Source organism: Antechinus flavipes, chromosome 3, assembly GCF_016432865.1.
Source record: "Antechinus flavipes isolate AdamAnt ecotype Samford, QLD, Australia chromosome 3, AdamAnt_v2, whole genome shotgun sequence".
In the NCBI taxonomy this organism is placed as follows: Eukaryota; Metazoa; Chordata; class Mammalia; order Dasyuromorphia; family Dasyuridae; genus Antechinus; species Antechinus flavipes.
In genome coordinates this window covers 123,983,046-124,007,538 of record NC_067400.1, presented here as the reverse complement: position 1 = coordinate 124,007,538, position 24,493 = coordinate 123,983,046, and the positions used below count along the sequence as shown (strand labels likewise).

At 40.5% G+C, this 24,493-nt stretch overlaps 1 protein-coding gene across 1 annotated transcript; it reads left to right on the top strand.

The window, feature by feature from the left end:
• Positions 1-7,189: 7,189 nt before the first annotated feature.
• Positions 7,190-9,699, top strand: POU4F1 (POU class 4 homeobox 1). Its single transcript, XM_051991112.1, has 2 exons — positions 7,190-7,596; positions 8,305-9,699. The coding sequence occupies exons 1-2, from the start codon at positions 7,474-7,476 to the stop codon at positions 9,427-9,429; spliced, it is 1,248 nt and encodes a 415-aa protein (XP_051847072.1). The 5' UTR covers positions 7,190-7,473; the 3' UTR covers positions 9,430-9,699.
• The last annotated feature ends 14,794 nt before the right edge of the window (positions 9,700-24,493 follow it).

Sequence of the window (24,493 nt, the reverse complement as noted above, 5' to 3'; positions counted from 1 at the left end):
GTGTTTTGGAGATGATAGTATTACCGATGTGTAGTCTTTTCAGAGGCCAGGACAAGAAAACTCCCCCGATCTCTCTCTTGTGTGTGTGTGTGTGTGTGTGTGTGTGTGTGTGTGTGTGTGTGTGTGTTTCCCTTTCTCCTCCCTGCTAATGGTCCCGCGTTCACTGCCTGGGGCAGGCGGCCTGGTGGCTAGACAGCTGTTCCCTGGGCTCTAGAAAGGGTCAGGCGGTGGCCACGCTTGCAAATCACTTTCTCCATTAAGCAAAAGCCTGCTCTCCCAGCGAGTGGAAGGGGCGCCCCGCCTCGAAGACGTTTATTATCTTCCATGTGCCTTCGCCTGAACCAATCTGGGCCACCTCCGGGGTCAGGTGTAGAGACCTTGGCTTCTTGCGTCCTCCCTGGAAGTAGCCTCTTCCACCACGAGTTCCATTCAGATCTTAGCCTCTCCTTGGGGGCACCTTCAAACTTTATTCCAGGTTTTAAAAGCGAGCCCGCGCTCCGACCCGCTCACTCGCTGTCCCGCACCTTCGCTGCCTGCTTTCCGCGTCCCTTGGTCCCTCAGTCCTGGCATGGACCGATCTTGAACTTGCTCGCGTAGTTTTCGTGCCGTGCGTTCGCAAAAATTCTAAGGGTACTACTGCCCGTGTCCCCAGCCCAACACACGGGCCGGGAGAAGTCCCTTCTGCGATTTATTAGTAGTATTTTTACTGCTAACCAAACCTGGTGATTAAGACGCGGAACTAACAAAGAGTTTTCCTTCCACCTTAACCTTGCACACAATCCTTTAACAAATTAATTAATCCTAATGAATTAACACTTCATTTATTTAAACGCGCTACAGTCCATGAATTAAATTTTCATGCAGTGATTAAAGGCTGTTAAAATATGCATGATTTCGTTAAAATTTTATAATAAATCAGGGCAATGTGTTACATGACAAGGCAACTATTTCCCAGCCCCTCGGAACGAGCTTTGATTCGTGCGGGGAGAAAGGAGGGGGCTGCTAGGGGAGCGCGCAGTTGCTCTTCTGGCTACGGAACCCAGGCTCAGATCTCTCTTCCTCTTAACTTGCGGCGTCATTGTTCCTTCTTCGCTTTCCAGATCCTTTTCCGAGTCTGTCTTAACAGAAGGAGAAAGCATCTTCTGCTCCCCTCCACGGCTGGGGGAGGGGAAGATGGAAAGGGAGGAGTGTCAGGAGGGGGATACGAGGCAGAGGACTCCACCAAGTGCAACTCCCTGGTTAGGTGTGTTCAGCTGGTGTTTAACTAAATCAACTGCATATTTACCTAAGCAGCTAAGAATCTCCACTTCGGGATCCTGGGAGCTGATGCTTGGGGGCTCTTCCCTGTTGTTCTTTTAATTAATCCGTATTCGTGTCAGACTAGTAGTTTATTTGAGGGCGCCGGAGAAAAAGGTGAAACTTTTATAAAGAACAGAATCACCCTACCTTGAGTTTTCTTTTTACTCGGGGACCTCTAAGTAGATCCTCCAGGCAACTTACTCTCTCAGCCATGAGAGGGGGAGAGCTTTCGAGGGGGAATTTCTTCCCTACCCAGGGACTTAAATCACCAATTGAGCTTTTCTATTTTTAATAGGACACCATTCTACACTTTGACTGCAAAAGCAATTATGACAGCGTGTACACCGGTAATTAGCAGGCCTTTGCTGATATAAGGAAGGTCCTCATTAGGACATGGAAATAGTCTTTTATGCGTTCACCCATAGGGCTTTCTGAAGGTAGGTTGGTTTTGTTATACGCAGGGGAAGAGGTTTTTATATATGTATACTTTTAATAGCTAAATAGAATATAGTGATTGTTAGTGAATTTTACTTAAAAAAAAACAACAACAAACCTACACATATGATAGTTTTTTTTTTAAGTGTTGCTACCTTTTAGTAATACTTTGGGAAGCTCAGGATATGCTTAACTGCACTGGATAATGTCGGGAAGCACCTAATGGATGTTGTATTTGAATAAAATGGGAACTGGAAACAAAACAGCAGAGGTTTATTCCTATAGATTACTCATGAATCCCCAAATCACTCCTTTTTCCTGAGTAGAGCAAAATCTTCTATGAGGTGTTAGTATTTAATATTCTAATCTGTAGTATATTCGTCTTTGGGGAACCTTAAAAGAGGAAATCAAATACAATGGGTTACAATAACATATAAATCCTTATGCTTTGGGAATAGAGGGTGAATGGAATGGTTACTGGTGACAGGCAGGTAGGGTACAATAGGGAAATTCGGCTCTTTGAAATTTGGAGCAGAACAAAACTAGTGGAAAAGTAAATGCTTTCTCGTTGCCTGCTTCACCCTCCTTTTACTGAAATTGCTGGGACATTAAAATAGAGTTACTGCCCAGGCGCTTCTCTAATGAACAAGACCTCAAAGCTTCCGATTTACTGCGAGGAGTAGGCTGGCGCTTCTCTCCATGAATGCGAATGTTCCCGGCAGGAATACGATAAACAGCGAGTTTTGAGGAGGCATTAAAAATGCACCACCAAAATTGTGAGCCGGCCAGAATGCTGCAAACTTGGGAGCCAGATTTGGAAAAGGAAGGAGATGAGCTACGAAGGAGAGGAGTTGAAAGGACAGTAGAAATAAAGCTAGTTGGCGGGAGTGGAATGGGGAGGGAGAAGTGATAGGAAGGGCAAAGGGAGATAAAAAAGACTATCAGTCTAAAAGGGAAAGCTGAAAGAGTAAGGAGTAAAGAAGTAGAAGCTTTTCTCTAGAGAAAGAAACAGAGACAGACAGAGAGACTGGTTGAAAGGAGGGAGGAAAAGAGGGGGAAAAGGGACGGAGGGAGGGACGAAGAGAACGATAGAGAGAAATGGAGAGAGACAGAGATAAGGGAAGAGACAACTAGTCTTCTCCTTCAGCCTGCCCCTCTTTGCCGAGAGAAAGTGTCCAAGTAGGGGAGTGTTCCGAAATTTAATCTTCCTCAAGGAAATTGACCTAAACAAGAATTTCCTCCACCTCCTTCCCTATCTTCCTTCATTGTATTATTTTTGTTTTGTTTTGTTTTGTTTTGTGAATTGCTTAAATCTGGGATTGAAAGTGAAATTTCTTGAGTTTCAAACAAATGTAAGTTGACCTTTTAACTTTTCCACATTCTCAAGGCTCAAGTTTTGTGTCAGAAAGTGATTGTTTTGAAACAAAAATTTTGACAAAACTAGTACCACCAGATAAAGTTAAGGAACTATTAAAAGGAAATGGTCTGAGAAAATCACCCTAGGTCAATTTTGTAGCTTTTGCAATATTCTATATAATTAGCAAGAGTTCTAGTCACAAAAATTTTATGTGGTTTCTGTCACCAAAGAAGAAAGTAAGTTGTTTGATTAAGTTCAGTGAGCTTTTTGAATGAGGGAGGAAACTGTCTAGAAAGAGAGCTTCTGAAGCTCCAAAGCTGAAGGAACATCTTAATCAGATACCCTACACAATACTCTATGGATATTAGGAAAATGAGAGGGAACCAGTTAATATAAGGTGGTCATATATTTTAGATCTTTCCTCTTTGAAAAGTCAAACTCCATGTTCATATCCTTATCCTGTCAGGTAAGAAACTTTCAAACTCTCATGAAACCCTAGATGGTCTTTTTCCCCCTTTGAATCTGAGCTGACCAAGAACTGAATGTAATGCATCTTCCTGCAATAAAGGAAAAAAATCAGCACTGGAGAGTGGACAGCAGCTGCCACTCCAACTGATGTCTGAGAAGATGGGGGTGGGGGTAAGGACAAGGGAGCAAACGACATACATGGTGACAATTTGGACCCCCACCCAATCTGACAAGGATTTTTTTTCCCCTCTGAGAATGAAAAAGAGGCTGCCAGAGGAAATGTGGCATTTGGCCTGCCACAGGGGGAGGAGAAAATTAATTAATGAGGGAAAGAAATGTGTCTCCGATCCAGCTGATAGACTCCCTGCCCCTAGAGGCGGAAATTCCTTAGAAATCAATAGCTGGTGTTCTTGTTATCCCCCTATTGATAAGATACAACGCCATGAGATTGTGGGTTATTTTGGTGGTGTTCATTAAAAGGGGATGCTCATTAAAAGGGGTGGGGGAGGGGACTGGAATCTGTGCCCAGTCTGAGACCCCATGCTAGCATAATTAGCACAAGCAGGGGCTATCTGAAATAGTGCATCAATTGTAGCTTGCCCGTGATTGCCAAACCAGTGAAAACAAAGCAGTAAAATATTACTAAGTCATGCTCAGACCTTTCCATAACCTTCCCATCCCCACATATTCATATCCCATTTCTCCATACTCCTGAAAAAACCCGAGAAGAGTGAGGAGAGGGAATGAAAAGATTAACACCAAAAAAAGAACAGATTTTTGAATCATAAGTTAACAATTAGGTGATTTTAGTTTCCGTTAAAGGTATACCACTCCCTTACCAGTTTCCAAATCAGAGGATAGCAGTCCACATACTTAAGGAAAGAAGGAAAAATCTTATCTCCATTCCGATATCCTTCCCCTCTGCTCTTTCTCCTATCATCAATCAACAAATACTTATTGAGTGCCTGCTATATACTCAACACTGCACTAAGTACTGTAGATGAATATAAAGAGGTATGAGACTAAGTTCTTGTTCTTGGAAGGGCTTGCAATCTAGTTAAGACAACCGACAAACAAACAGAGAACCTATTAGTCACCAATACATTTCCATTTAAGGGTTTGCTCCCTTATTTTAGGAGAATTCCTACACACATACACAGATCTCTTTGATACTTTGTTCACCCCTCTCTCTTGAAGTTTATGTGATTTTCTGGTTAGCCAAATGGAATCGAACTGAGAAAAACAAACAAATGAAAGTAAGTGGGACAACTGGGAAACAAAGCCACAATCTTCTCATCCTAACTTTTGCCACTCTTCTCTCAAAAATGTTCCTCATGAGTATATATGGTGATTTATAGACATAATCTTTCGACCTACATTGCGGTTGACCAGAGGTGTTGGTTGGAGCCCCTCGTCTGCCTTCTCTACTAATGTTTTCCACAGAAGGCTATATTGTTTTTTTGTTTGTTTCTTTGTTTTTTAATCTCATACAATCACTCTTCTGTTTCACAAGTGTGAAATGACACCTGACGTGTTTACATAGTGCACATCAGGCTGAAGTGGAGACAGTGTCCCCAGACTCCCAAATTCAAGTTTGTCCATTTTGGAACAAACCTTCTTTTCATCAATTGATACAGTTTTAGTTAAAATGAGAGTATATTTCAGTTAGGATCTGGTTGATCTTGTACATTCATAATGATGAATACCATGGAACTTGCTCTCCTCAGCCAGAAATGTTCTGCTTCTATTCCATTCCCCATCGAGATAAAGTTGCATTCAGTGATCCCAGGGGGCACCATAATGGATGAAAACACAGCTCCCTCTTGCCCAAGTAATTGAACATGCTTCTCAATTCCCTCTTAGATTGGAAGGGGAGCATAGGGGGGAAAAACATGATAAGAAAAATGGACTTAAAAAATTTAGCTTATGAATGAGCACATATTAATGATACAAATGTGCATGGGGTATAATACAGAGGGGACAAAAGCCTATGAATCGATATTTGGGTTGTAGAATTGCATATGTGTGTGTGTGTATGTAGATTCATTTAAATTTAGAACATGAAAGATCCAGTTAGTCTTGAAATGACAACAGATTCATTATCTGATCACTGCTTCTTAAAAACAGTCCCTTGCCCTTTTCCTTTACCTCTTCTGTCATAGATATGATAATATCTAGATTGTTATTATCACTCAGAGTAAGCATTAACATCCATTGGGATTCCCTTCACCTATTATTTCCCCAGGGATTCATTTGACCTGGGCCAAATAACAGGTTGGATAATTGAAAGATTTTTTTGGTAATCTTTGGTCTTAATATATCGTTACTATTTTGATCAATACTAATAATTAAGATTGGGTGGGTTAGGGCCAGGTCTTTTTCTAATTTGTTTTAAATTAATATTCTGATTAGTAGGAGTTTTTCTAAAAGTAGGTTTGTACCAATTTTCTATTGAAGAAAAAAGCAAACAGGAAAAAATACAAAAGCAACTAAATTGATTTAAAAGTTATATTTCTGGCTGCTTATTCCTTTACTCTGTACTGTTTTCGTGGAGTTTCCACTACAAGAAGTGTGTGTATGTGTGTGTTTTGAAGGGGGTATGGAGGAATCCCAACTACACACTGTTAAGTATTTTTCCTTTTGATTACTCTATGCTTCAGAACACCTACAGCACGTTTGAAATGTGGGTTTGTACACGGTTAAAGGAGACAAACAATAAAGAAAACGCCCAATTTCACTTCAACAACCTTTCTTAAGTAGAAAGCACATGCTCCTTCCTTGTGGCTCCTAAGTGGCTGTCACTGGCAGTGCCTGATACAATAATAATCGCAACAAAAGTATGTGGAGGAAATTAAATTATATGGAAATCAATAGCATCTGACTGCTTCAAACAAATGTCTGTCACTATGATTATTCTCAAGGAGCCCATTTATAATTCTTAAAAGTAACAGGTTCTCACCGAAAAGACATCACTTTCTGCATTTATGTGTTGTTATTTATACTATATACAAAGGAATGTGCGGGCATAATTTAGCATATAAATGCCCAGCTGTATGCATTGTATAACATCTCGTTAGACACTCAGGCATAGATATGTATCTAACTAATGGGTATATGTGTGTTTAGAAATTTAAAAATATATATTTAAGATACATAAAAATTCGAACATAAGTAGGAATGTATACATGCATTTTCTCCCTATTCTTTCTTTTTTAAAAAAAAAACATAAATGATACATACAACGAAGATAATGTATCTTTTCTGAACCTACATGTTTGATCTTTATAGGATAGATGTGGAGAAAGGTGACGCGTTTAGTGCGCATGCCTTGCAGCCACAGGTGTAACACCTGCACTGTCCTTCCTGGTGGTCATTATAAGAGCAGCTCCCACGCTCCGGTACCCGTTAGACGTGCAAGTGCGCAAGAAGATGCAACAAGGCACAGGGAAAGGGAGGGAGAGGGAGTGAGTGAGAGGGCGAGAGACAGCCGATGTCTATCAAAGCGGTGGAGCAACAAGCTCTCGCGAGAGATTGCCGGGCTCTAGCAACGAGATGTGGGGGCTCAGGTGTAAGAGGAGCGCATCTCATCCCAGCACTAGGATAGAGCAGACAGATAAGTGAGACCGAGAGGCTGGAGGGAGGCACACTGTGCGGTCCTAGCGAGCTCCAAGCTTCCAGCAGCAACAGCAGAAGCAGAAGCAGAAGCAGCAGCAGCAGCAGTAGCAACAACAGCCACAGCAATAGGAGCAGCAGCAACAGTAACAGTAGCAGCAGCAGCAGCAGTAGCAGCATCCGCCTCCACCACTACAGGAGCTGGTACTCCTTTATCACCATCCCAAACAAGAGGAGAGTATCAAGAGCACTTTCCCCCTTACTTCAGGAGTGTTTTTGGATTTACATGCAAAGCCTTCAAGATGATGTCCATGAACAGCAAACAGCCGCATTTTGCCATGCATCCCACCCTACCTGAACACAAATACCCCTCTCTACATTCCAGCTCCGAAGCAATACGAAGAGCCTGTCTACCAACTCCACCGGTAAGGGATCCCCCACTCCCCACCCCCACCTCCAACCACTGCAAAGCCTTTCCCTCGCTTTCTCTCTCTTTCTCTCCTTTCCCCACTCCTTCTCTTTCCTGTATACGGCATGTATGTATGTGCATTAATAAAAAAACCGCTGCGAGGCACATTTTGACAAGCGGCGCTTAATGTTTTTTTCATGTCTTCCTCTGCAATCATCTGAGCGCCTGTGATCTTTTTTGAAAGTGGTGTTCACACGAGTCTCCGACTTCATCCACTTTCTGTATTAATTTTTATGACTCGGCCTCTGAAAGGAATTTTCTTTATGTGCTCTTGTGTTTGACACAATTCCCCAGCTGAGAGTTACATATCCATTTCTTCTTCTTCTTCCCCCCCTTTTCTCCCCAATCTTTCCTCCTGCTTTCCCTCTTTCTTCTCAATGTTTTCATTTTACCCCTTCTTTGACTTATTCTCCTCTTTACCTCTCCTCCCTCCATCCTCTCTCCTTTTGCTCTTCTCTCTTTTAATTTGCCTTTGATCTTCCCTTCGTTCTTATTTTATCCTCCCCTCCCTTCTTGCTTTCATTCCTTCCCCTTGGCCTACCCTTTGCCCTCTATTATTATTTGGTTGCTTTTTGTTTTGCCTTTTTTTTGTTTGTTTGTTTTTGTTTTTTTGTTTTTGTTTTTTTTTTTTGTTTTGGTTTGGTTTCGTTTATGTTGATTGCAGCTGCAGAGCAATATCTTCGCCAGCCTGGACGAGACCCTGCTGGCCCGGGCCGAGGCTCTGGCGGCCGTGGACATCGCCGTGTCCCAAGGCAAGAGCCACCCCTTCAAGCCCGATGCCACCTACCACACCATGAACAGCGTGCCGTGCACCTCCACCTCCACCGTGCCGCTGGCGCACCATCATCACCATCATCACCACCACCACCAGGCGCTCGAACCCGGCGACCTGCTGGACCACATTTCCTCCCCGTCCCTAGCGCTCATGGCCGGCGGCGGGGCCGGCGGCGGGGGCGGCGGCGGCGGCGGGCACGAAGGGGCCGGCGCGGGAGGCGGCGGCGGCGGGGGCGGAGGCGGCGGCGGCGGGCCGGGCGGCGGCGGGGCCGGGGGCGGCGGGCCGGGCGGCGGCGGCGGCCTCTTGGGCGGCTCGGCCCACCCGCACTCGCACATGCACGGCCTGGGCCACCTGTCGCACCCGGCTGCGGCCGCCATGAACATGCCCTCGGGGTTGCCGCACCCGGGGCTGGTGGCTGCGGCGGCGCACCACGGAGCGGCTGCAGCGGCAGCGGCTGCAGCGGCGGGCCAGGTGGCCGCGGCGTCGGCGGCGGCTGCAGTGGTCGGAGCGGCGGGGCTGGCCTCCATCTGCGACTCGGACACGGACCCCCGGGAGCTGGAGGCCTTCGCCGAGCGCTTCAAGCAGCGGCGGATCAAGCTCGGGGTGACGCAGGCCGACGTGGGCTCGGCCCTGGCCAACCTCAAGATCCCCGGGGTGGGCTCGCTGAGCCAGAGCACCATCTGCCGCTTCGAGTCACTCACGCTGTCGCACAACAACATGATAGCGCTGAAGCCCATCCTGCAGGCGTGGCTGGAGGAGGCCGAGGGCGCGCAGCGCGAGAAAATGAACAAGCCCGAGCTCTTCAACGGAGGCGAGAAGAAGCGCAAGCGGACTTCCATCGCCGCCCCGGAGAAGCGCTCCCTCGAGGCCTACTTCGCCGTGCAGCCCCGGCCCTCCTCCGAGAAGATCGCCGCCATCGCCGAGAAATTGGACCTCAAAAAGAATGTGGTGCGGGTTTGGTTTTGCAACCAGAGACAGAAGCAGAAAAGGATGAAATTCTCCGCCACCTACTGAATTTGGGGGTTGGGGGGGAGGGAGAGATATTTGGGGAAGAGGGAGGTGGGGAGGGGATGCTGAGGCTCGCGCGTGTTTTGTGTTGGGGGGCTTCCCCCCTTCCTTCTTTCCCCTCGGTTTGATTTTCATTAACCTCTCAAAACAATTTTTTTTTTTTACTTTTCCCTCCCCATCCCCCTCCTCTTTCCTCACTTTCTCCTTCTCTGCGCTCCTCTCCACCCAATTTCCCGGTCCCCTCCTTCTTCCCCCTCCTCCTCTTTTCCTCCTTCTCCACCCCCCCCCCGCCCCCTTCCCTCGCCCTCCGCCCGGAGGAAAGAGAATGCTGGGTGTGGAGAGGAGGTGGGGAAGTAGTGGTGGGAATGGGAGGGAGGAGAGGTTTTACTGGGTGGGGAGCAGGGGTGGAATGAAATAACAGAAGAAAGAGGAGTTGTGAGGAAACGGGCTGGGGGTTTTTGGGGGGAGGCTAGGTTGGGAGGGCTGTATGGGAAGGGAGGGGAAATTGACTTGTTCTTGACCAGAGACACTTATAAAAATATCCTGGGGACCAAGGAACAATGTACAAAAACCAACCAACCACCAAAAAACAAAAACAAAAAACAAAAAAACACAAAAAAAATCTATAGAAATAAAGTAATACTATAAGCAAAAGCAAACGCTTTAGAAATCTAACTCCGGGGATACGTCCTCTACAGCTTGATTTCCCCCCCCCAAGGAAGAGAGTTAAGAACACCATCACCACTATACTACCACCTCCCAAATCATAAACGCACACACATATGCACACAAACGAACTAAATCACAAATTTAAAGAAAAACAATCAGAAGGTGAAACTTGGTGTCTGTGCTAATACTAATTGTTTTGAGCTTTGATTTTATTTTTCTAAGTTTCACCTCCACCCCACCCATTTTGGCTTTGATTTTAAATTTAATCTTCCCTTTTCATGAGGCTTCTTGATGGTGGTTCTCTGTATCGTGGGGATTTGGTTGGATCGAGAGTGGGTTGGACTAGTTATAAGGGGTAACACTTTTCAGGTGGCCCAGCCTAATCTTGTCAGGTTCTGACTTAGCAAAGGTGGGCTTTGGCAGGGGTTGACTAGAACTGTTCAGATGATGAGCCCCTGGTTTCAACTCGTGAAGACTAAGAGGCAGAGCATTGAGTATCGTACAGATTTTACTCTAGGGGGAAAAAGTAATTTTTGTTTCCTTCTGCCCTCACATTTGATTCAGATCTAGGAAACAAACCATTTTTAATAGTTTTCTCTAAGCGAAAATTACCTCACCGTTGCCTCCTTTTTTTTCTTTTGTGGGTGTGGTTTGTTTTAAAATATATCTATATATTTATATATTTTTTCTAGCTGTTCAAATATACAGATTGTAACTGTTAGCAGTAGAGGATGACAGGAGAGATGCTCTGCCCACATTGAGGCCGAGGGACAAGATGCACTCGGATCCTGTAGGTTCCCTTTCCAATTTGCTCGTGAGGTTGAAGAGGATATTGCAATGTTAAAAGTTCCTGATTTCCACTATAGGACAGGACCTAGTTATTATGAAACCAACGAAATCAACACTTGAAAGAGGCAATATTTGATGTGGCTGGTTTGTTTCTGAGGGGTCTGCATGTTGTTTGGGGGGGAGGGAAACAGATTAATTGGATTTTCTTCGGAAAAAAAAATTCGTTTGTTGTCGGTAATAAACATTGGGTAGTGGAAACTTTTTTTTATTTGCACTATCGGTCTCCCGAATGAAAAGAAAAATATGGAAATCATTTCACGGTAATATATCGTAAAACTCGGATGGAAAAATCAAGACAGAGATAGTTAAAGATGGATAGTTATAAATGTCGGCTTTGTAAAGGCACAAGATGCTCTTTGAATCTCCTGATATGATGGTGTATAGCCATCCTTCACCAAGGTTAAAGAATTTCTAAAAACAGAACAAATAAGGGGGGGAGGGGTGATAGAGAACCTGCCATTTAACAAGACTGAAATCATGCATGACCTGAAAGGCACAGAAAGAGCCGTGATTAGGTCTCACTCTGATTATTTATTATTTATTTATTTTGTGTATCATTGTTTGCAGCGCAAACATTCTATGCATTTGAAACTGAGCACTAAATAGACTAGCTTCTGGTAGACCTTTTCGTGGGTGGTGTGATTTCACAGTTTTACTGCCTGTTTTCACCGAAAACATTCTTGTCACATTCTTGTATTTAGAAAAGAAAAAGGAAGATTATTGTAAATATTTTCTTTAATGCACACACAAAAAAGAGAATACAAATTGCAACCACGTGTAGCTCCTGAAATGTCTCACTGATTTATCTACCTGTCCATGTATGTTTGCTGAGCTTTCTCCTTGGTTGTGTCTTTCCTATATTGCTTTTTATTTCTATCAGAAATATTTCTGTAAGCCAAAATACAACAGGGAGATGTGTCCCAGCACACTTACAAATAAAACACAATTGAAACCAGAACAGTTTTATTATTATTGGCTGCATTTTTGTTTCTGATGTAAGGCTGATAAAAGTCCAGGTAGAGCCGTTCAACAAATGAGACTTAATTCAACCAAAAAGAGGAAGGAAAAACAATGAAGGGGGGAAGGAAAAAAAAGGGGGGGTGGTGAAAAGATGTATTTTTCTGCCGAATCAGAATTCATTACTTTGAGATAGCTCTTATGTGAAAAGCGGTGCTCTGAATAAAATGAACTATATATTAGCTGCCTGTGTTTCTTGAAGTTTATTTTATCTGCAGAAAATCTTAACTCAATCTACCAATCAAACCACATCACTCTCTTTAGTGTTCTGGAGGCAATATGCACCTTTGAAGTCAGTGTTGCGCTTTGGTGGTTTGAGGTTTTATATGTGTTGTATTGGCCTAATTGCACTTCTAATAATGATGTAACTATATGCTTTATTTTTATTTGGAGGTTAACAAATATAAAAACCATTAACTGCTCTGTCCTGATACGTTGTAAGACACAATTGTTCATTTGGAACGTACAGGATGCCACCTACTGCTTCAAGTGATCCAAGACCCTCTGTTTATTTCTGATGACCTGTGACTAGATCAGATGCCAAATGTACAAAAGTTTCTTAATATCTGGGATTATTTCTTCTGGAGACATCCTATTTTAGCCAAATCTTTTTAATTTCACCGGTAAATCTGTGAACCAAGATACTTACTTGATGTTCAGAAAAGAATAATACATAAAAGCTGTGATTTTAAACAATTGTTAATGTTTAAAAAAAAAGCACTAAAGGTATTTTTAAAATAGATCTCTTCCATCAGAAATTGACTTGTTTCTGTTGTTATTGACTTGAATTGTCATCAGAGTTTTTAATAAATGCATTTGTAAAAATATTATTTTATAGAAAAGTATGATGCGATTTCATTTTTGGAGAGCCAGGAATGAACAAATAAAAGAGAATTACAAAAGCTGTTTTTTTTTTTTAATCTGCCCAAAACTGAGATGTTGCAGGCAAACACATTTGTATTATACAATAATGAACAATGTATGTATTTAAATCTTAATCTGTTTTGTATTAAGTAAATCCTAACGAATTACAAAGAAAATACTATGTTAATAAAACAAAATTAAAATATATGATTTGCAGAGTTTCCTATTTTATGTAGTAGGAAACTGTGCAAAACATGAGTGCTTTGCTTTCTATTAAATGGATGAGTATTTAATGGAAGATTTAAGTTCTTTATTAATATCTTTAATAGGCAATCCTTTGGGGATATGTGTGTTTGTACATACATAAAAATATGTTACAGGAAACTGTATAGTGATTTGTCATACAGTAGTAGCTTTGCCTTTCCATGTTTGTGAATCTAAAAGCGGTTGAAGACAGAAAGTTTATTCAACTTGTAGTCACGGTCCAGTCACTGGACTTGATTATAAATAGATGGCTCAAAGTCTCTGTAAGAGTGGCTCAGAGGAAGCCACAGTGACAGGGGAGGAATAGGCAAGTGGATTAAAATGAACACTTGATCCTCTCAGGAAATCCAGGATGTGGGGAAAAAAGAGAAAAAGAAAAGAGCAGGCACCAACTTTTACATCACCTTTATTTCCATTTCTTCCCCTACTCCCAGTTCTTCTTTCTATATTATAGCTTTAGGGTTTCTACCTCTTTCCCTTGATAGGATCTAAAGTAAAGTCCCTTTCACTCAACCGACTTGTGGAATGTCTCTTTAACACTTGTTCTCCACTTGAAAACACTTGTTTTCAAGTTAGATTATATCGTCACTAAATGAATGCTAAACACCCTCAGCTATTATAGCATTGATTCTCTCCCCGCTTTCCCCCACCCCCTTACCCCCATGTAATATTAAGACCAATTCGGTCTTTTTTCATTAAGTTAACTTCCTGGAATCAGGAGAAAGGACTGTCTAAATAGCAGAAGTTTATCCCATAGTGATCCATTCTTTTCTTCTCAAACCTCCTTCCTTCTTTTTTTGTCTTCCCCTTGCTAAACAAATTTGTTGAAAGGTATTTTTTTTTCTTGCGTAGGGTTGGTTTCCAAGCTAAGTCTTGTTTTCCCTGTGTTTTTGAGGGTTTTCTTTCCTTAGATCATTTCAACATCTTCAGCATAGTTGTCTGGGGAAAGAGTTTATTTAATACGATCATACCATTCATATTATTACCTTGGTATTATCATCACGAGGAACGCCTACTGTATTTGCTTGCTGTTTTGAAGATGACAAGCTTAATTGATTTTTTTTTTTTAAATAGCGACCGAATCTCGATTCTCCTGGGGATCTCTTCCCACTTGCAAGATAAGCCTATTCTCAATAATTATGTTATTTAATATTTGATAAAACATTCGCTCTTGGTGCTGTCTAGGCCCGTTTCACGCGCTCAGTATTTATAAATGGGACTCACTCCAAAAAAGAACTACTCTCCGGGAGTGCTCGTATCCAACCACGTGCCCTACAAAAGGATCGCTGCAAATACAATTACAGAGCGGCCTTTAATAATTCATGACCTGAGATTCAGAAAATTAATAAAATGAACTATAACAAGAGACTAATTAAAAACTTTCGTAATTGTTGTCAAGTCAGCTTGATGGGAGGTGGACAGCACACCTACCTCCCTTCCCTCGCCAAAAAAATCCTGATGGGAAAGTGAGGTCAAGGCTCTGGCAAGCACGAATTTGGGACTGGAGAGGGTGTACTTCCTTTGAAAACCTCTAAAATGTATCTTTTGAAAATGTGCAGAGAAAGCAGCTCTAATTCCCAGAGTTATTTTTGAGATGGTCTCCATATGACCCACTGTTGAAGGACAGTCTTTCCCTCTGCTCCCACCACCACCTCCCACAGTGGTAGGAATGTGACAGTCAAGTTCTCAAGTACTGAGTTCCTTAATAATAATAACAGCTTTCTTTTTATTGGGATTGGGTGAATAGTTGGATTTTTTTTTTTTTTTTTTTGTTCCAGGGAAGCGTTTGTTTTGCCCCTGTAAAAAACACACAGCTGACAGGGCCATCTAATTTCCATCCAGGAGCACACACTCCAAAACGAAGTGCCTTTCCGGCTTCGTTCCAGAAATCTCCCTTGAGGGCCATTTACCCCAGAGAAAGAACTTCTCTCTCTACGGTCCAGGCTTGGACTCGTCGATCTCTCCCTCTTCTTTAAGGTAGCGCCGAGAAGTCCGAGCTTCTTTTTCTTCTCAGTTCTTTGTGAGCAAATCCTATAGGGAAGGGGGCGAGAGCAACGTCTTACTGTGTACAGTCTCGTCTTAGAGGTTCTCTGCGGGAGCCTACGGATCTAAAACCAAGCCAAACGGCTTTCAGTTCCGTGACCGTAGCGGCAGGGCTTGAATTGGCTCAAGTGGACTGCGGATCCAGCTTAGCTTTACAGAAGCAAGGGCGAGAGGCAAAGAGCGGGGCGCTAGGAGGGATGCCCTGTCTAAGTCCGCCGGGTCCTGGACCTTTATCTGTCCCAGTAGCTGCTAGATAGCATTTGCTAAGACTTTGGCATAGAGAACCTGTGGAAAACCAGATTGGATTAATCGCTACAAATGACCCGATTTCCCGGGTCCCTGCATAAATTGGTTGATTTGCGATAAATGAAACAGCAGTACCCTGGACTTAGCGGGGGTGGGGGTGGGGGTGGGAGGGTGGGAGTGGAGAAGATCGATCCGGTTCAAGGGAGATAGAGCAAAGGCAAAGTCTGTCAGCTGAGCGTGCCAGGCTGCTGCTGATTTACCGCACATGCGCGGCGTGCACCTTCGGTCTCCTTGTAAAGGTAGTTGCCCAAATACCTCCCGGACACTTCTAGCTTTTTTGGGTGGACGTTATTTGAAAACAAGTTCCTCTCCTTTCCTCTGTCACTCTCCAAGGTCCTCCATTAACATCAGAGTTCTTCCCTCGAGAAAAATGAATTAGGCATTTTCTTATTGAAGATAAATATGATTATTCCCCCCTCCCTAGTTAGCAAGTTAACAGAAGCTCCCCCACCCCCGCCCACCCTTGACACCGCCTCCAAAGTTTCACAGCCTCTGTCCATTTAAAGACAAGAAAGACCCAGTTAGAAATCAAAATCTTGTAGGTTGTTTTAATTGTTGTTGCTTTTGCAGTGGTGGCTGTTATTGTTGTTGTTGTTGGTTTGCGTGTCTGTCCGTGCGCGTGCGTATGCTTGTGTTTAAGGTTGAGACAGCGGGGACAAGTTTGGCAAGTATTTTGTCGATGAATAAAGTACTCAGATTAGGGGCGGAAGGATGTTCAAGGAAATGTAAACTAGAAGCCCAGACACTGACGTGAAACTAATGGAGTCGTTGTACCCAGGTCTGCTCTTGTCACTCCCAAGTGAGATAAAAACTTTGTATCTTAAAAAGTGATTTAAGAGAAGTAGGTAAATCTAAAACTAGGAAATCCACCCTTTGGCTCTAGATGAAACAGAGACTTTCGGAACTAACCTGGAGTGTTTTGAATGTCGGAGGTGGGGTGGAGTGGAAGATGGGTCTTAGATTCAGATTCTATGTCCTTTATTTTTAAGTTTTATTTCCTTTAGATCGTAGCACTTTTGCGCAATATTTAATCCACAGGAGGGGAGAGAGGGAGAGGAAGAAGGAGGAGGAGGAGGAGGAGAAGAAGGAGGAGGAGGAGGAGGAGAAGGAGAAGAGAGAGAGAGAGAGAGAGAGAGAGAGAGAGAGAGAGAGAGAGAGAGAGAGAGAGAGAGAGAGAGATATTCGTTAAGGTCTTTTTGTAAACCAGTTTACAAACAAAAGTTTGTTTGGTAACTCTAATTATCACACTAAATCTCCGCCTGGCTTCAGTTCCGCATAATGTATACTAACTTTTGTACACATGGATCAGAATAAAACAAAGTGTTGACAATATCCAGCCGTGGAAATTCACTTACACCAGACTTTTTTTTTTTTTTCACTGAAGTGTTGACAATAAACATTTAATGAAGGCAGAGACTTGAATGTCTCCAGACAGTGTCAGAATACTTTAAACAGACCATTAGCATGGCTTCTTGCACTTCAAACACAGCACACTATACCATAACATTATAAAAAATACAAAGTATGAAACAAATAATCTGTTTATACAGAGATATCTTAAGTGGTTTGCACTAGTTCTGACATCTCCTGTACTTAGTAAGAGAAACTTACTCATTTCAGATTACTCGCGCTTAAAAATGTTAAATACAGTTAATGCAATATTAATCGCCCTTTGGTGATATAAAATGCAATATTTTCAGGCAGCTATCGAGCTTTTCTAGAGGAAGAGCTGATGAAAAGAGTCACAGCTGAATAGTGGAGAGAAAAAAGCTCTGTATTTATTGCTTTTGTTTGGCTTTTGGCTACAGAGACAGGAACATTCTAATGGGGTAAGGACATTTATTTTATCTGCAATCTATTGCTGCTAGAGCAGGAGTGGCAGATGGGGTTTGGTGTTATATTCACAGAGTAATTTAGAGCAAATCCTAATAACTAATAATGATTTATGTTAATTCTGATCACTTATGTGACTTTATTAAAGCAGGATGATAAAACAAGAAAAAGGGAGTGAAACAGAAAGCTCCGAGGATGAGGTGCTAATCCAATTGTCCTATACTTTGAGAAATCTTAAATGGGCGTTATGAGTTATAAGGGGAAACGCAGACATTTTTTAAAGCAGGTAGGAATAATTTGAAATAGGCGATCTGAAGGTCATTGTGTTCCCAATCCCCTCCAACACTGAAGTCTTCTGAAAATGGATTTAAATACGACGGATTGTGAAACCTTAAAAGATGAGTAACTTTCATCTGTATTTAAGAGAAATAAGATTTTCCTTATTTCAATTATTTGCATCCAACTAAGCAGTTATTTGCAGAGAGTTGCGTAATGTGTGTGTGTGTGTGTGTGTGTGTGTGTGTGTGTGTGTGTGTGTGTGTCTGGTGTAGTGTGTATGTGTGTGTCTATATTTTCTCCCCATAAAGTGGTTTCATATGGACTCTATTTTTTTTCTGAAAAACAAGAGCATTCCCCCAAACTTCCATAGCGTTATATTCAAAAGTTTTCTTAATGAGTTTTCTCTTCATCCGCAATTTCTGCCGCAGACAATTCCTCTCCTTTCAAATTTTTTCTTTGTTTGTATGCTTACTTTAAATTATTATTTTTTTTTCTGCCTAAAGTTTCATATGAAACCTCTAGCTACTATTACACTTCATGGGCATATATAAAGCAGTCGCCTAAAATGCCTTCTTTTCCTTCTTCTAAAGGTAGCAATGACTCAGATATATCAGGATTACTAGTATTTCTGGGGGAAAAAAAAGAGGGATTTGGAGTAAAGTAGATTTGTATTGCGGTGTAGTTTGGGTATGCTGGGCTAGGTAAGGCTAGGTTAAGCTAGTACCTGATAATGCGACTCCACAGTATATTGAAAGGGAGAGTGATCTTTGCTTCTGGCCATTTATTTTTCCGTTATCTTAATGCCTTTTATTGCCTTGGGGCTATACAGATTCGAAAGTAAGATAACATCAAAGCTCCTTATTAATACTGTTTTCCTGAAATCAGAGGAATCTACCTTAAAGGTTTAATCAACGGAACATCATTTATTTTCTAAGTAAACTGTCAAAATAAAGTTCAAAAGTTGCAGAACAGTTGATGCGCTGCAGACTAAAGAGAAAGGTGGGAACCTCGATTTTAAGCTTCAATCAAAACACTGATATGGATTAAATAAACCTTAAGTGGGGTGCAAGCTTTGATTTTAAATTATCACTCTAATCTCCAAAGAACTGATAGGAATGACATACAAAACATTCAGATATTTTCTCTGCCTTCTAAAACTGCTATCTACAAGTTTCCATTCCTCCCTCCCCCCAGAACTTTTTCAAAACTTTAGTTTTCAAAACTATTTACAGAACTGTTACTTCTGCAAAAGCTAGTAATGTATTTGGTATTCTTAAAAAAAAATTTTTTTGGGGGGGGTGGGTGGGAGTGGGATTGTTTTTTAAAATGTTTTCTTGGGAGTTTCTATTATAAAAAACATATTTTAAAGGGGGGGGGAACCCAGTCTTCAGGATCAGAGTTGGGTTTTTTAAAAAAGGTTTTGCAATGTCTCTATCTGCAACTGTACCTACTAGTTGGTACTTTACAGAGGTCTAACTCTCTCTGTTGCTCTTCTTGATTATAAAGGACAAGAAAACCAATGGAACTCAGGTTCACAACTCTTTAATGATATTTACTAGGGGTTAGTATGAGAGCTTGTATTTCTGTATGTACATACATAGACGTATACAAACATATGTAAGCACATTTTTGATAAGTGTAACTGAGCTTTAAAAAAAAAAAAACTTTATTTGGGTTCTGCTTCTGTGTTTCTCAGCTCTAGGAGCAACTCCCTTAAAATTGAAGAGTGATGCATTATTGAAAGACTATATCAAACAACTCTGGGGTACAGCCTTTTCTGTGTTGGGCTCTAGATGAAGTCTGACTGTCTGAGTGCACATAAGCCTCTAATATGTTAATGGCCGTAGGGGATGCCTAAGGTACCATCTCAAGCTGCTTCGCACACCATATGTCAGGCCGTTAGCCACATGGATCTATTAATCAAAAAGGGGGATGGAGGGAGGGATGGAGAAGGAAGGAGAGGGAGAAAGATGGAAGGAGGGAGGGTGGGAGGGAGAAGGAAGGAGAGAGAGAGAGAGAGAGAGAAGAGAGAGAGAGAGAGAGAGAGAGAGAGAGAGAGAGAGAGAGAGAGAGAGAGAGAGAGAGAGAGAAAGAGAGAGAGAGAGAGAGAGAGAGAGAGATTGAGATTTTGACCTCACCGTTTGCATTTCTTTTTTTCATTAAAAGTGTGAAGATATAAAAATCATAGGTTTTTTTTTAAAAGAAACTAGGCAAAACATTCTGTCAAGTTAAATACTCTTTTATACATTTCCACATAAGGAGGATTCATTTTTATCTACTTCTTTTGAAGAAAAGAAATTTTACCTCCAATGGTCTCTTTTAGTGTTTCTTTATTGTTGAAATTTGTTACGAGAGACTATCCTTGTATCAAAAGCAAGTATATATAGTGTGCATATGTGTTTATTTCATGATTTGTTTGAAGTGAGTAAGTTAGAATAGGGGAAAAACTAGGGAAAAGAGAATTGGGAGAATTGTGATGTGTAAAAGAGAATCCTCAAGGTTTTGCAAGCAATACCCTAGCCTTAAACTCTTCTTTTAAAATGGGGGAGGAGGGGCGAGCGCTCCCGCACTCGCGAGGGAGTGCGTGTGTATGACACTATAGTTTTCAACACTTCTAGGTTCTCGATAGTAATTTTATATTTTTTCCTCCTTTAAATTGACTTTGTGAGGAAGGAAACATAGAATTCAAATGATAACAAAATATATTGAATTCATTTGGGATAGCTCTGTAAAGAAAATACTTTATTCTGAAAGAAAAGAATATCTCTTGCCTTGAATGATTAAAAGTTTTCAAAGAAGCAACTCTTATCTATTGAGTTTCAGGAACGGGAATAATTAGAAAAGGGTCTCAAGTTATTTGGAGTTAATTATACATTCCACATGGAAGCAGGGGAAAATACTTTCTTGAAATGGTAAATATGCTTAAAACTATAGGCATACAAATCCAGACGCTCCAAATGTATCCATATAGAGAGAGCACCTTAGAAATTATACAAAAATTAAACCACATATGGATATATAACCACAAACTAGAAAAAAAATAAGAATAGTAAAAAATTAATATTGCAGGTAAAATGAGGGGGAAAGGGGAGAAATGATGATTTCTTTTTTGGCTTTTAATGTTTAAAACATTGTACAGATGATTTATAAAGCAGAATTTGGAGCATAGCCTTAAAATTATTTTAAAACATTAAATTATAAGAAAGATACACAGAAATAGTCAATTTACACAATATAGAATAAATAAAAGTTTAAAGGTTCTTGTTATTTAATACCCAAAGGACTTATAGCTTGTGAAACTGTGTGATATAGTCCACACTATGTTTATCTACTTCACCCTTTTCCTCTCATATCTTTTTTCTATAGACATATACATATACTTAATGATCAAGAAAAGAAGTGAATAAAATCTACCTTAGAAATATATAAGGGGAAAACAGAAGAAAACATTGTTTGAAGAGATCTAAGAATAAAACACAACAGAGTGGTACATAGAATATGAGAAAATCTCTTACATTAGATATATATATTTCATATAATCTTTGAACTTTAAGTTGATTTCTAATAAGTTATATATTTTATATAGATTTCTATGTTTCTCTTATATGAGATAATGATTTATTAGTACAGAACAAAAAGTTAAGAGGAGTAGTTATCTTTTTTAAATTAAAAAGAAAGTTTAGGATCTTGAGTTTGTCTGGAAAAAAACATATATCTGTGTATATGTGTATGTAAATATGATGTTAGTAAACTGAGTCAAGGAATAAATACTAGATATCCAAAGCAATATATTACATGAGAGAGGAGATAAATATATACAGTACAACATAAGCTTGAATTTCTAGGCATGAAAAAGCACTGATTATCTTTAAATTTTGGTATACTCTATGAACCATCATTTCTTTCCTTTTAGTTAAAAGGTAGCTCATATATCTGTCGCTTTAGGTTTCCAAAGACTCGTAACTTAATTCCTTCAGGCTATTCATCAGCACAGTAATTAAACTAGCAAATGGATGTAAATAAAGTGAAATTGGTTTCATGACAGATGAGGCGAAGAGGCCTCTGACATGAAGCAAGGCAGGACAATAATGATTTCTGCAGCATCAGGCTATAGAAGGAACCCCATCTGGATTTATTAGGTGCTGCAAGTGATTTGCTGGAAGCGGGCAAGACAGGAGGACTCACTTTAATTTGACAGAAATTTTGCATCCTAAAGAGGCTGTGGAAATGTAAATCCTGGAAGGAAGTTGAGCCAAACTGTAAACATATATATTGTTCCTATGAAAGTATTGGCTATTCATTGTAAAACAATCAAAACTCTTGAAATTAAAAATACTAACTAAAAGGACATTAATTATACAACCTGCCCCAATATTAGGCAGCAATGAATGATTAACATATTATTAATTCTACAGTAATCTTTAGATTACTCATGTATAGAAGTCATTTTCATTCCTGAAGCAGCCATCTCTGAATTACAATGATTTAAAAAAAAATAATGGCAAGATAAAAACAAAGGTTCCTTCCTATTTTGTATATGTGTTTCTCTCTGTGTGATGATAGAGAGGGTGGGAGAGAAAACTCTGGAGTGGGATGGGGTGAGGGGAGCACGATTAAATTACTTTGATATTTGTTTTATCTTTACTAGTTATTCCTGAAGACAAATACAAACTGGGTTGTAGACATGATAGCTGTTGTTTGCCTCTAGCATTTTGTACTTAGTTGTCCAGAAAGCAAGTTTTTTTAATCTATAAAAGGAAAGACTTTTGAAGTCCTCTTTCAGACAAATGCCATCAAAAATCAGATGAGAATTTCTAGGGACAAGAAGAAATGGGTCTCATAAATGAAGTCCATGTATGGCACTGAGTTCTGGGTGGGAATGGGAGATGGAGGAAGTAGAAAAGAGACATGGCTCATTTTAACATGATTCAAGTCAAAACTGACTCACCAAATCCACAACAAGATGAATGTAATATAAAGAATAAATACAAAGAGAGTTTTCTCAGCGGGGGAAGATTAGTCTCTTTCTCCCTGAAAAGATGAGAAATGCACTGCTTTTTGTTTAAATGTACTTTCAATTATTTAAACTCCTCTTCGTGATTAGCAAGCGAAAGTAACAGTGCAAAGTGCAGGGAATGGGGGTGGGGTGGGGTGGGGGGAGAAATCTAGGTAAGTAAGGCCTATAGGTTTTCATACTCAGGCCAGCTCCCCATGGCTCTACATCCTCAAACCAGGGTGTTCAACCCAGTTAGAGCTATATAAAGGTGAGGATGGAAAAGCCTGCAGGAGGAAGGTGAAGTTGATCAATGTATCAGTGAAATTTTACTGCCACAGAAGCAAAGACACTTATTATTTCACCATGGATTCGTATTTTCCAGTTTAAGGCTAGGAGTGGGAAGAGCACAAGATGTCTCAGCTCTTCAGAGCTTTTAGACTGACAAAAAGATATTTAAATTAAAATTGTGGAAAACAAGATGATAAAGAATGCCTCAGATATAGTCTTTTGCAATTACATGACTTAAAAAAAATGCCATCATCCACCTATCATAGCCTGTCTCCGTGTGGGTAACTTTTAGAATACTAAGGTATCTGTATTTATAATGGAACTCAGTTGTTCTCTCAGACTCTGCTTTTAAATATAAAAAATAGCCTAATTATTTTAAAGTTATTTTAAAATCAGAAGACATAACGCAGTCTTTTAATTAGAATACTGTATGAATTAGAGGTAGCATATGGAGGAGAATGTCAAGAGGAGGGTGCCAGGGGCAGATCGTCGAAAATCTGTATTCATTTCTGTCTCTTATTTGTTCAGTAATCTCTACCATCATAACTAAATCTTGAAGCACTGATGTAGTTCGAGTTGTTGTTGACTCAACGTCAAAATTCAATCACTGGGGGTTTTGCATCAGCCGGGCTACTTATTTGTCTAATAAATCCGTCATTTTGTAAGAAAAATATTTGAGCAGCCGTACTTGACCTCTTGGTATCCACAAGTCACATTTATTTCTACCAGTTTACAAATGCAAAATCGAGATGATCATCTAACGCCTGGAGGAACTGTGTTGATTTCTGATTGGATTTTAGATGGAAATGTCTATTTTAAATACCTTGTGATTAAATTGTACATATAATAGAATTCATGCATTTAAAACTGATTCCTGCTTTGAAACTTAAAAGCCTGGATTGCTTCTCACACATACCAATGCAAAATTAAAACAAATAATAAATAAAAACCTAGGTCATCTCCTATTATAAGACTTTATTAAAGCCAGAGCTCTACTGCAAAAGTTATTCTTTCCTAGAAATAGCTCTTTCACTCACTGATATTAGATAAAGAAATACCTAAAAGTTTCAAGCTTTGTAAGTACAGAACCCACTGGAGAATTCATTGTTGATATTTTGAATCTCATTGCTACAATGGCAGACATATTGCCAATGTGTGTCTAAAATATCAGTTAGTGAAAACGATACACAAATCAGAACATTGATAATCTGACATCTCATTACACTACTTATGTGATTGGATTATTTTTACTTCTCAATTTACTCTCCAGATAAGAGAATTAGGTGACTACCTGCAAACATTCTATATTCTTCAAGCCAAAAAGACTCTTGTAAAATTTTGGAATCTTTCTCATACTTTGGAAAAAGCAAATCATTCATTAGATTCCCATTCTGTGTGATGTTGGAAGAAATAAAATATGATAGTTCTCTATTTTTTGTATTCAAATGCACAATCACCTTTAGATTACAATACCAAATTAAAGATGCACTAAGAAGTGCCTTCTCCTTCAGAAAAGAGAACTGGAAGATCAGCACCAAAACAATGGGGGAAAAAACCCTAAACCTTTTTTCCCCCTAATTTGGAATGAGTTTTTGACATATTTGATCATCTTAAAATCAAAGAAAAGCTGAGAAGATCCTGAAGTAACTTCTATTGATTAGT

Excerpts from the sequence above, each read along its gene's own strand:
- POU4F1 (XM_051991112.1), top strand. The coding sequence starts at position 7,474 with ATGATGTCCATGAACAGCAAACAGCCGCATTTTGCCATGCATCCCACC. Across the intron at positions 7,597-8,304 it reads CCTGTCTACCAACTCCACCG|CTGCAGAGCAATATCTTCGC; the intron begins GTAAGGGATCCC and ends TGTTGATTGCAG.